The 12,806-nt window shown below is 44.5% G+C and overlaps 1 protein-coding gene across 4 annotated transcripts in view; it reads left to right on the top strand.

The window, feature by feature from the left end:
* KCTD1 (potassium channel tetramerization domain containing 1) overlaps positions 1-12,806 on the top strand; it is a 174,917-nt gene that overhangs the window by 122,610 nt on the left and 39,501 nt on the right. For all 4 annotated transcript variants that reach the window (XM_017651216.3, XM_017651217.3, XM_037025406.2 and 1 more), the window contains exon 2: positions 4,422-4,600. In XM_017651216.3, coding sequence (XP_017506705.1) covers positions 4,422-4,600 — 179 coding nt within the window. The remainder of the gene's footprint in view (positions 1-4,421; positions 4,601-12,806) is intronic.

Raw genomic sequence — 12,806 nt, 5'->3', positions numbered from 1 at the left:
ACGTGAGGGATAAGTTCCCGGGTGTTGTGCTTTGGGCTTCCGACTGTGCTGTCCAGCATGATAACCGCTAGCCACACGTGGCAGCCTACATTAAGGCTGAAATTAATTAAAATACAATTTAACCATCAGTTCCTCAGGGCCCTGGCCATGCTTCGGGCGCTCAGACAGCCCCACGTGGCGAGGGGCTACCCTGCTGAAAGATGCAGATGCAAAACGTTTCCATTATTGCAGAAACTTCCTTCAGACCCTGCTGTTCCGAAAGCCGGCTGTTCGCTGCCTTACTCTTCCTCGTCCCCTTTTCCAGACAAGAGGATGTTGTGGTGGGTTTCATGTTATTTTTTCATTGTAAGTTACCATTTAATTCTGTGGTTCCCAAACCATCGTCATAAAAGCTGCTGTTTGCAGCATTATCCCTCCACCCTGGGGGGAAAAATAAGCGGGAGAGTTGTCACGGTATGCCACACTTCTCATTTCTAGATGTACCGTGGGCTCTCCCACTTTGGGGCTTGCTGGTCCTGCTTGGAACCCTCCCAGCACCCCACTGTGTGGTGACCTCCCATCAGGCAGATCTCAGCTAGACTGTCTCCCAGGAACCCTCGCCATGCCGCCCCCAGCCCCCAGCCCGGGTCAGTGTCCCCTTGACCAAGCTGCCTTAGCACTTCTCCCAGCCTAGGGGTGGCGGCTGTCTCCTGGCGTCTCCCCCTCGGAACAGCAAACCCCGGAAGGCCAGGGTCACTCTGCCCTGTATCCACCCCTAGGGACGGAGCCCAGCACCCAGGAGGTGTTAATGAGTATTGTGGAAGGAGAGACACGGCCCACATGGGGAAGGGGCAGACCCGGGAGCCTACTGTCCGGGTGGGTCCCCTCCTCTCGGTGCGGAGCCCGTTGGGCAGTAGGCTTACCAGGCGCCACCTTCTGTCGGCTCGCCTTGCAGCACACGTGGTGCCCAGGGCTCCTCAGGAGAGAGACTGGCTTGCCCAGGACGCCAGCACCCTTATGTGCAGCTTTCTCGTTTTCACGTCATTAGACGTAATACTAGAAAGACAAACTGAGGTGATGGTGGTGAGCGATGGGCGGGGAAGGCAGGAGCTGGGGAGTGGTGATCACACGGTAGACAGGCAGCTGTCTGGGCCTCACAGGTCAGGTCTCACCAGGCCAGACGACCCCTCGGGGCGGCAGCCTTAGTCAGGAGAGCCAGCAGAGGTCCCAGCAAGCGAGCTGGGTCTTTTAATTAACTTATTTATTTATTGAAGTATCATTGATATATGATCTTCTATTGGTTTCGGATATGCAACACAGTGGTTCAGCAGTTACCCTTATTATTAAATCCTTACCCCCACTAGTGTAGTTACTGTCAACCTAGCAAGATGTTACAGAATCGTTGGCTATATTCTCCGTATTGTACCACCATCCCTGTGACAGCTTGTATTATGATTGAGAATTTTTGTGCCCCTTTATTCCCCTCACCCTCCCCACCACCGACCCCAAATCCTCCCCCATGGTAGCCACCGGTCCCTTCTCAGTGTCTGTGAGTCTACTGCTGTTTTGTCCATTCTGTTTTGCCCATAAGCTAGCTTTAAAAATAAAGATATTTATTGTGTCACATAACAGGAAGTCTAGAGTTAGGAGGCTGGGGGGTAGGTTCAGTGTCTCCACAGTGTCTCCGAGGTGCCAGGTTCTCGCCAGCTCCCAGCTTAGCCGTCCTGGGCGCCAGCTTCATGCTGAGGCTGATCAGGAAACGCTACTGCCTGTCCGGGCATCCCATCGAGGGCCTCAGTGTCTGGGTGAAGAGGGGAAAGTGTCAGCTCCAGTCACTGCCAAGGGAAGGGGGTGGTCACAGTTGTGTGAGATGAAGCTTCCGGAGCAGAGGCAATAGATAGTGAGGGTCCTCTGTAAGCAGCGAGGGTCCCCAGCCCCGAATTTCCTCCCCCAAACTCCAGCCTGCACCATTTCAGGGGTGGCGGCTGTCTCCATACAAATTTCAAAAGGCCCTTCAGCCTGCACCAATGCAGGAGATACTGAATGAAAACCCTTTACTCCATTAGCAAAGATCAGTTAATGCTTCAGAAGTGGTCATGGCTAAGGTGACGCATGTAAGACAGGGAAAGCTTCCCGGATGGGAAGACAGGACCTAGAGAATAGCTAAGAGGGCCCCCCAAAGACTAGTTCTGATACTTTATCCCACAGTCTGCCTGAACCCAACCATCCTGAAACTCTCTCCTTGCCCTTAAGGGTTAATCTCCCCCACCCCCCAGCTAAAGAAACACTGGCTTAATTTTATATTTAGCAATATCCATACATTTATGATTTACAATGTAAATGGTATGTATTCTAAGAAATCTGGAATCCTTCAACCCATCAGTTACGCTTTAATTTTTTCTCCCTCTGTATAGACCTCTCAGTATTAGCACTGTGCTGAATGAGGTCACAGTCTAACTACAGTATTAGCCCTGCAAATCTGTTCATTTCCGCCGGTGCCCCCTCAGGCAGTATACAGAATGTGGCCAATTGGAAAACTGTTAACAGACACTGCCGTGTGGCGATGAGCTAGACCATAGAAGGGAGGGGATGGGTGTGGGGGGCCGTGTCTCTAGCCAGGAAATCACTTTCAAAAGGAAGTCAGGTAGTATGTATCTCTTAAAAGTAGAGGCCATATGATTGCATTTTACAGAAAAAAGTGTGTTTTCTGTCACTTGTATTTTAAAATGCTAGTATTTCCAAGCCTTAACTGTTTTATGTTTCCTACCAAATGTGTATCTGTTTTTCAGTTTTTCCCCCCATCCAATACCTCATTAACCTCTTTTCTCCATATGTTACAAATATCCTTTTGTGTTTTTTTTAGTATTTTGCATTATTAGAAATATACAGGAACATATAAAGAACAGTAATAAGTGAACACCCAGGAATTTGCAACCCAATTAAAGAAATAAAACATGAACCCTCTTTCTAATAGTGTTTCTGGGCTCTGGTTAATTCAGCATGGAGAAAAGCATAACACAGATGGTCAACATTTTGTGTAAAGGCCCCGTCACCACTGCGTTCCCAATAGATGCGGAGTTTCAGAAAGCATGTGTGTTCATGCCTGGACATGTGGTTAATGCTAAGTAGTCTAACAGTTGTGCCCCAGGTAACTCCTAAAGCTGTTTCAGATCATAACATCTATGCTGTTCTGCAAATTTATATTTTATCATGCTGGGTTTTATATGCAAACCCTAGATGACTTCCCCTTTGTAATCTCCATCAAAGGCATTTTCCAGAATCCCTTTATTATGCTTTATCACTGGCTTTGCCATACATTGTTTGCATGTTTGAAAACAATCTATGGCTAAATTATAAATCTGGAAGTATACTATTGTGGCCATTGGTCTTGCAGAATTCAGACATAAATGCTATTTTGGCTTATTCTTCAATTGCAGACTCTAAATATTTGACCCCTTCCTTGAATGCCAGAGACCTGACTTGACTTGTCTGTGGTTTGGGCTCTAATTTAAAAGCAATCAACCTTTTTTGGATAGTGTTTGAAATATTTATAGCGTATCTGTGGAAAGGATGTAGTATTTTGTTTCTTCAAGAGGACAGTTCCTTCAGCACATTCTTGCTGCCACTGTGGGATGGACCCCTTCTGTTCTGGTCGCTCGATTACACCTTTGCCTAGGTTCAACATGGGCTCTTGGTCTCTTCAGTAAGTCCAGCCTACAGAAGAGCAGCGAGCTTGTGGCTCATAAGCACATACTTATCAAGGGTACACTCTTTTCAAAGTGTCCCCAGACCCACAGTCTTACAGAGGGAGAAGCAGGGAACAAATGAGTGACGTATGGGTTGATTTTTGTTTCAGTCTCTTGACTGATAAACTTGTAGTGCCTGTTTACAAGGATGCTTTGAGTATGTGAGCTGCTGGTCAAACCCATCAGGCTCTCTTCTTCCTAATTTGAAAAATAGAAATTGAAGAAAACATTTTCTAGAACACCAGTACTGAACGATCTGTATTTATTCCAACTGTTTGCAAATAAGGAAACACTCAAAAGGGAGGATAAAGCATATGCATTTTATTTAGATGCGGATGGTTTTATGTGTTGATTCTCTTTTCCTTTGGAATGAACGGTGGTTCTCTCCATGCCATTTGCCAGTTGTTAAATGCGAGAATTCATTAGTAAAATAAGCCGTCATGGCTGAGGATGCTTTGAAGTGAACATTAGTTCAGCTCCTGGGTTCTGAGCATGGGAAATTTTCCTTTTCTTTGTTACAGATTTTGTTTTTCTAATATTCATTACAACAAAAGTGAGAGCTTGCTGGGTTTCCAGATTTTATTGTCAAATGAATATCAACACTAGTCACTGGCTTATTCTATGTGATGTATGTATTTCCTTTCTCTCCACTGGGGGAAAAAAAAGACATGTCTAAACTTGCTTATCTCTCTGTAGGACAGTCGGCCCAATATGTCAAGACCTCTGATCACTAGATCTCCTGCATCTCCACTGAACAACCAAGGCATTCCTACTCCAGCACAGCTCACAAAATCCAATGCGCCCGTCCACATTGACGTGGGCGGCCACATGTACACCAGCAGCCTGGCCACCCTCACCAAATACCCTGAATCAAGGTAATCAGAAAATTGGAAACGTCATGCTCAGAAGTGCATGTATATGATGATATAACTCTTTTTCCTTTGACCAGCATAGCAGCATGGCCTTGCCATGTCTCGGATTAGGACACAAGAGCACAGTGTGGGTCACCCTGCTCGCAAGGCTGCTCTCGGATGTGACTGTAAATCTACGAGTCGGGGCACCCCCCACAGCTCAGTGCGCATGTCCTGCGGTCGTGGAGCTGTGTGATAGTGTGCCCTGCAAAGGCCCTCACATTCCTCCTTGTAGTATGAAAGGATGGCAACTTCTCCCTTTCCCTTACCTTTCTTCTGTCCTCCTCTAAAATACACTTTTTTACCAGTTCTGAGAATTTTATAAGGTCACTCGGCGCACCAATCTGTGAACTAGAGAGAAAAAACTCAGAGGGACTCTAATCGGTGAGCAGCATACTTAGAACAGTAGGCAAAAGCCCAGAAAACCAAGACAGTCTTGTTTGAAAAAAAAAAGAAGGTCAGGGGAACTTATAGGAGCTTAAGGTCAAGGCAGATAAGTGAATATGGAAAAGTGTATGAAGAGGGACAGTGGATTATGAGCAGTGTACACTCCTGCTTATGAGATAGGTCCTCCCATGCACCCTACCACCCTTTTCTAAAGGAGTCCCAAGGAAACGATTTACTTTGCCCCTGAGCACAACCCTCCTGGCTCTGCTGAGATACGGGGGCCGCACCCAGATCCTATAAGGGAATTTATCTCTACTGGCTCTGCTGGTGGAGCAAGGAGGAGACGTGAGCTCACCTGGGCCAATGTCAGGAAAAAGGGTGTTTCTCTGCTTATTTCTGCTCAGATGAAGTAAACACACTGCTTGGCTTCAGAAGGGCACCAACTGCATTTTTAAGAACACTTTACAAAGTGACAATGCCAGGTAGTTTACAGCCTAAATAGCTTGCACTGATGTAAAAATCACTGTCATCTCCGTAACTGCATGAAGACTGTTTTTTTTTTAATCACTCCACTACCTGCTATTTTGTGAAAGTGAAGGTTGAGAAGAGCAAAAATGAAGAATTCTCCCTCTCAATTTCTAGATTCAGTTTCTACAGTCAAAATGAAATGTTTTTTTTTAATAGAGGTCTGTTAAGTCAATTATCCAAAAACAACTGTATATTTTTAAATGGAATCATCATATCAGTCAGTAGTTAGTATTATTGAGTCCCCACCTCCCCTAAGTGCATTGTACTAGGTGCTACAAAATCGTTACATGATGGCTCTATTTCTCAAGAATATCATTATATAAGTAGTGTTGTTTTAAAAAAAATCCTTATTTCCATTCCTGTGAACCTTCTGCTAAATACCAACATCAACCACAGAAAATCACTGTGCCTCTTCCGATGAACAGTTCATTCTGAGGGGCACAGCCACAGAGAATGCGTGCATCGAAAAGGATACTCAGCTGCAGCACAATTCCCTGGTCTGGCCTGATGGCCTCCGCCCAATTTTTAAACTCTGTACAGGAGGGAAGTTAATAATGACACCATTTGCATCTGATGGAAGTAGTAGATTTTCTTCCGGTGCCCACTGGCAGCTGGGTGGGTCTCTGCCCTCTGACTAAGGCGCCCCGGGGGTTTTGGCCTCTGTGCTCTCCCTGGTATCACGTGGCCTGTTGGCAGTAGTAGAAAATAGAAGGTTAGAGGCTCTGTTTATTCAGTTCCTCTCTCTTATATAATTTGCCACTTGGACCATTTTGGGGCTTCATCTTAGTAAAGACCTTGAATAGTGTGTCCCATGCAGAGTCTGCTTTTGTCCCTCACTGTCCTCACCCTGAGGTGGGAATCACGTTCCACAGATCTCAGTACTCAGCATCTAACTGTCTCGTGGCAGTCACTAGCCACGGGCAGCTGGTGAGCCCTTGAAATGTGGCCAGCCCAAATTGCAACCTCCTCTAAGTATAAAATATGCATTGGATTTTAAAGACTGAGCACCAAAAAAATGTAAAATATCCCAATTTTTTTATATCAATTTCATGTTGGAATGATAGATTTAAATAAAATACATCATTAAAATTAATTTCACCTGTTTGTTTTTACTTTTTTAATGTGGCTACTAGAAAACTCAAAATTATGTATGTGTCTTGCTCTTTATTCCTACCTATTGGACAGTGCTGAACAGTCCACAGATTTTTAAAAATCTAATTAAACCGACACCTCCCCCAACCTGATACTCATATGCATCATAAATTGAATTTCTCTTTCACCAGCTTAGTTAGGAAAGATAAAATCATTCATTTCCCTTCGCAGTCTTTCCCTATGCTTCCTTGTCACCAGTGAGCCTCAGTATCAGGGGACAACCTCAAAAATAGGTTGGGGCCCATCAGCCCCAGGTTTGAATGCTGACCCTGCCATGTAATAGTTCCTTGGCCACAGATAGGTCAATTTCTAAGCGCCTGTCTTCTCTCAGACACAAGTATGTCTTCTTGCAAGGTTATTGGGCAGATTAAGTGTGATTATGAAAAACATGCCATGGCCCCATGCCTGCACACAGTATTGCCTTTATCCTTAATCATCTGCCAGACCCAGCAATTGTTTCTTTTCAAACTGCCTTCCAAATTCCAAATAGATCCCCTTCCTTCATTTTCTAGACCATGGAAACAACCTCACTTCTGGAGTCTTGCCTGAATGACTACAAGTTCAAGAGACTCTCGCCTGCACCCCCTGGTCCTTTATCTTAAATGCCCCTACCTGTCATAGAACTGCTGAGCCATCCCAAGATCATCATTATCCTCAGGAGATATTTTTAACCATGTGTCAAGACTCTTTGAAACAAACCTTATGAAGTAACTTCTGTTTCTGCTGCTAAAGCAGGTGACCCTGGTTTAGGTGTGGAATTGACCACTGTGTGTTGTTTTGCTCCCTCTTGGATTGTTTGGTTTTGGTTTGAGTGGGTTGTTTTGTTTTTAGTAATTAAATGTTCATTTCAAGGCAACAACCAATTTAATGGTGCCCATACACAAATTTCAGTAGTCAAAATACAGGGAAAATACAGTTCTTCATGTTTCTCCCATAGATGGCGTGATCCTTCCAGCTTCTAGGAAAATCTCTTGCATTATCATCAACTGTCTAGGGATAAATCCTAGGATATTAGGTTGCCCATGATCATAGCATTACAAATAACTCCAAACTTGAGTTCTCTAGATTCTAGGGTACTTTGAATACTTCTCACCCTATGGGACCATTCCCTGTCCCCCACTCCCCTCTTCCTCTCTCATCCAGAGGAGAGAAATGCTTTTTCTTGGTGGTGTTTTCTAGGATTCAAGGGGAGACTTGTAGTAGTGTGAAAGTACTAATTTGTTTGTAACAAGTTACCTTGAAAGATGTAATGTCTTTATAATTTCAGGGGTTCTGCAAAGAGTCTTTACTCCACTTTGAAATATTTTAGGTGATCTTTTATTCTATATTTACTGCCCTCTTAGCTGAAGACCACCTTTAGAACTTTGTCCCCAGAATGTGGTACAATGGGCCACATGGCTAAACATTAGAGGCACCTGGGAAGCATTGAAAGGCCGCTGAAGGCCTTGCCCCAGACCAATAAAATAGGAATCTCTGCGATCTCCCTAAGAGATCCTAATTTTCACCATCTGGCCTCTGTGAAACCCCAGGAGGATGGTCCCTCTATGGGGGCCTCCTCCTCAGTGAGTATTTCAGGCTGTACCATAGTGGCCATTCCACCACAACAGATTCCATCTTCATTTCTTTAATTGCCAAGGTTATCTGCTTCCACTCTGTGTGTGCCCTTTTGTTTTTTGTTTTTTCTTGTTTTGTATTTTTTTGGGTGTGTGGTGAGTTGTAAGCCTTGACTTCAATAAGCGAGTTGACATTTATGTTTTACAGCAAGGTTCATCACTCACGTTGTTACTCACTTTCTTCAGCGGGTGTTTTTCTTAGCAGAAGGGACTGAAGGCTTCAAATTAACTGAAGTGCTGCGCGCATCAATGATGTCCTGCCTTTACCAGTGTTTCTGTGTAAGATGCAAAACAGCTCTCTGGAGGTGCTTGTGAGGCAGAGGCCGATCCGCACCTCCCTGGTGATAAACTCTGTGCCCTCTCAGAGGAACCTCCTAGTCTCCAATTCTGGTTACTACTTTGAATGGAAATCATCAAGAAAAACACCCACTTCAGATCTGCTATAATTTGTATGTCAAATAGGTAAAACAAAAAGAGTCTAGAAAAACTTACCACACTGTAAAAAGATGTTAAATGGATATACAAAGAAGAGCATTTGATTTAGCTTGATTTGTTAGCTTGATTTGTAAGTTGCACGTATCTAGAGGTGGCCTCGCTTGTACTCTTGCCTTGCAGCCCACAGATTTTAAGGACAGACCTGATTTTATCTGATTCCAAAATCCAAGGTATCCATTATTAACATCATTGATAACAAAAAATCTAGGCAACTAAGTAATTTGCCATAAGTAATTAAGATTGGTACCAAATTACGTGGCCTCTTTAGAATCTCCTCCTGTAGACACTCTGAAGTATCTGCTTAACCCCGTGTTGGGTGATATTAAAGACACAGTCTGCACTTCAAAAGCAGATGCAAGTCCGAGTTCAAAGTTAGGTCCATTTCATCCTTTATTATCACCTAGAACAAAAACAATAGAAATAGCAGCTTTCTTGATGGTTATTCAGATGTGGACTTTTTAAAACCAGGAAGTGAGCTGATACTGCTAATTAACCAAACATATCAGGTGGCAATAAGTTGGAGTCTTAGCTGAAAGGGCTTGTCAGCCTGTGACCTAGAGGTGAAAGACAAAATCTCAGGTTACAGTCCCCTGAGCTATCTGATCTGACTGCTTGAGCTTTTGTGTATTTTAAACTCAGCACAGGACTTAACTCCCACATAAACAGATTATGCTAAATTGGCCTCCTAAATAGTGGCAGTGTCACCAAGCACACTAGCATACATAGGTAATTGCAAAACTTAAGATGGCTTTCAGCCTTACAGTGGCGGGGGGAAAGGGGGTTTATTTGGAGCTTCGGGATGGAGATGCCAAACATGCGTGCCCTGCCTGCTGGGCTCCAGCTTCTGGCGTGCTGCACCCTCGGTTGTGCCAGCCACTGGGGAATGGCTTATATGGAGCAGCCCTGAATGAAAAGGCAGGAGAATGCAGCACAGAGGGATTGCCGCGCACCTCAGGACGATTGGGTCCTCACGTTTGGGTTTCCGTGTCCCTGTGTCATACTGGCCTTGGGAGCTTTCTGTAATCCTGTGTCAGGGTGGGCGTTCACTGCTGTGACTGTATGACTCCACAGTTCTGATTTCACACTGCAGTCCCCAAGCGTGGGTCCCCAGTGAAATCGTGGCAGGTCCCTGTTCAGGATCCCAACAAAAATGCCTGAAAATAATGCATCCTTTCTGCCAAACCGCTCACTGAGCTTTCTTTCCAGATTATTGCAGGGCTCTGAATGTAAGGCTTTTGATTATAACCTGCTCTTCAGATCAGCACTTAAAAAAGAATCACAGAGTGGGTTATTGGGGGTGTAGATGAATGGAGGTCAACCTGAGATATTCTGTCTCAGCAGAACACACACTTTCCTTCATTTGTGCTGAGACCGAAATGTGCGCCTGTGAAAACGCACAAAGTGAGGACAGTCTAACTCACAGGGAACAGCTTTGATTTGGTAAGACTGGTTGATCTTTTGAAAAAGAAAATTAGTTTACGGAGGGATTTAAAAGGAGTAAAAGCACCTGGCAAATGAAAAATGGAAAGTTTCTTGAGGGTGACAGGGGAAATTTTCCTCTTCTCCGTCTCTTCTTTTCATCTTCCAATATTGCTTTTCCAAAATTGCTCTTCGGTTATATATAGGCAAAGAGTAAATGAAACCGGCTTCAAAAGACTTTTTTGTTGCTAAATGATGAAACTAGATATTCTGTTCAGTGCTGAAAGCCAGTCCTTCAGTAGCTTACGCTGCGTTCCTGGCAGATTTAGCGAACTTCCTTTGCCACTTGGGAACAAAATAGGCCTTGATTTTAAAGTAACCTCACTCATAAAGTCTTGTCTTAGAGCATAATTCAAAGAAAAATGTAGCCATACTACAGAGGCTATAGTTTTCCCTATCACGTTCTTTCATTTGTTCAGCTTACATGCGGCAGGGAGGAGGGGCAGACATAAACCAGTAAACGATCCAACAGGATTTAAGTGAATACCAAGTGAGGTAGTAAGAAAACTAACGCATAGGATAAATAGGCCTGCTTCGGGGATGTAGTTTGCCTCCTGTGTTAAGCCTAAATATAATTTTATTCTTACACATTTGCTCATCTAAATTCTCAAGAGAAAATGCAGTTTACATTTTATAATGTAGACTTAGAAGTACATTTTCTCGCTTCGGTGTAACAAATCACCGCTGACATCTGATCAGTTGTCTGTTCTGAGTTTTGTTATTCATCTCTTGTTATCTGTCATGTGGCGAATTCGTACGCTCACCCTTCATCTCAGTGGAAGGGAAATACAGAGGGAAATGGACTCCCAGGCTGTGTGTGGGGGAGCACTTCAGATCCCCTTGCTGGTGCACTCACTGTCATGCTCTTTCTGATGCGTTTTAACTTCGCATTTGCTGGTCAATGAAATCATATCTGGTTTTGGCCACGGTAGAGGTAAAAGATGTTGAAGTGAATGTGAGCAGAAGCTCCTTGGGGGCGAATCATGACAAAGCTGGCCTATCCCTTACCCAGTCCTCGCAAAGACCAGGAACAAGGGGGAGGGCCACCCTGTCCCCTCACACCTCCTGCGTCCATGGCCCTGTGCAGGCAACTTTGGTGGTAGGGTAGTGACAATGGGGAATATCGCTGAGTGTCTAGCATGAAACAACTCCAGGCAGGACTGTGGCTCATGTTGCTGATTTTAATAGCTTCTCACTTCATTCTCATCCCTGCATTCCTGGTACCCAGTATTGCACCTGCCACCGAGTAGACATTCGAAAGTTTGCTAATATAGGATACAGTATTGTCTATGGAGGCTAGATCCTCAAAAATAATGAAGGGCAAATAACTGAGTAAAGTTATTCCAGGTAGAAAGTGTGGTTTAAAGGCTGGGCTGGGTCTGTGACCTCTATTAATTCTTTTAATATGCCACAATACCCTAGGTAGGGACAGTTATTTACCCCAGCTTGCAGATAACAGCACTGGAACTCTGAGAGGCTAAGTGCTGCATTCATTCTCATTCAGCAAATGTTGATGTGCCAGGACTCCCACTCCCACTCTGACTGCAGGCCCTCAGTTTTTCCTCCTTTATAGCCATACTTCTTAATATACTAGAATCAACTGGGACTCTTGAAAGGAAATGAGCCTGGCCCTGCCTGCAAAGATTTGGCTTCATTAGTCTGGAGCTGGGCCAGGCCTTGGGATTTTTTTAATGCTTCCCATGTCCAGCCACATAGTCCATCATACCACCTTTCAGAACTATGTTCTAAAGGTGGTCTTTAGCCAGAAGGGCAGGTCATCTATAACAATTTCAAACCACTTCAAGGTGGCCCTTCACCTAATTCTCCAGGTGCTAGAGTGACATTAGGACTTAACGGCAGGCCTAATGCAATCTGGGCAGTGAAGATAAACATCCTTTTTTCTTCAAGGCAGAGCCCAGAAAGATATTTCTAGTCTACTTATCTTGAAGGGAACGAGTAAAGAGAAAGGAATAATTCAACCCCGTCACAACCCAGACCCCAGTGAGCCAGATTAACAGAAGGGTGCCACCTACCTTCAGAATATTTTCCCCCAACCAAAACTTCATCCCTAACCCCCATCCCACCTCAACCCAGAGTCTTTTTGAGATGTTTGAAAAAAGTGCAGATTCCTAGGCTCCACCTGCCGTTTATGTAATCTACATCTCAGGATGTGAGATAAATCTGCAGTTTTCATCAGCATCTGAGCGATCCACCTGCGTCGTCAGAGTCTGGGCACCAGATCTGCAGAGAAGGCTGGTGAAATATAAGCAGGTCAACATGCCACACAGTGGCGACTGTAGTGGTGTGGCAGGAGGCAGGTTACCACATGGAGGCTCTCTGATTGATTCTGTTTTGATTCCCATGGGCTGGGATGAGAATAATACTGGTTCCTCATTTTGATCTGTCCTGACAGTGTGGGTGAGTCATGCCAAGGTCATTTTCACTGTGTTTCTTATTGTATCTTCATGTTTTCCCTCATTGTACAAAGAAGTGCTTTTAGAATAATAAGCCGTATG

The sequence above is a fragment of the Manis javanica genome, chromosome 9 (genome assembly GCF_040802235.1).
Source record: "Manis javanica isolate MJ-LG chromosome 9, MJ_LKY, whole genome shotgun sequence".
Lineage (NCBI taxonomy): Eukaryota > Metazoa > Chordata > Mammalia > Pholidota > Manidae > Manis > Manis javanica.
Note: the sequence above shows the minus strand (reverse complement) of the source record. Positions and strands in the feature narration are given on the sequence as shown.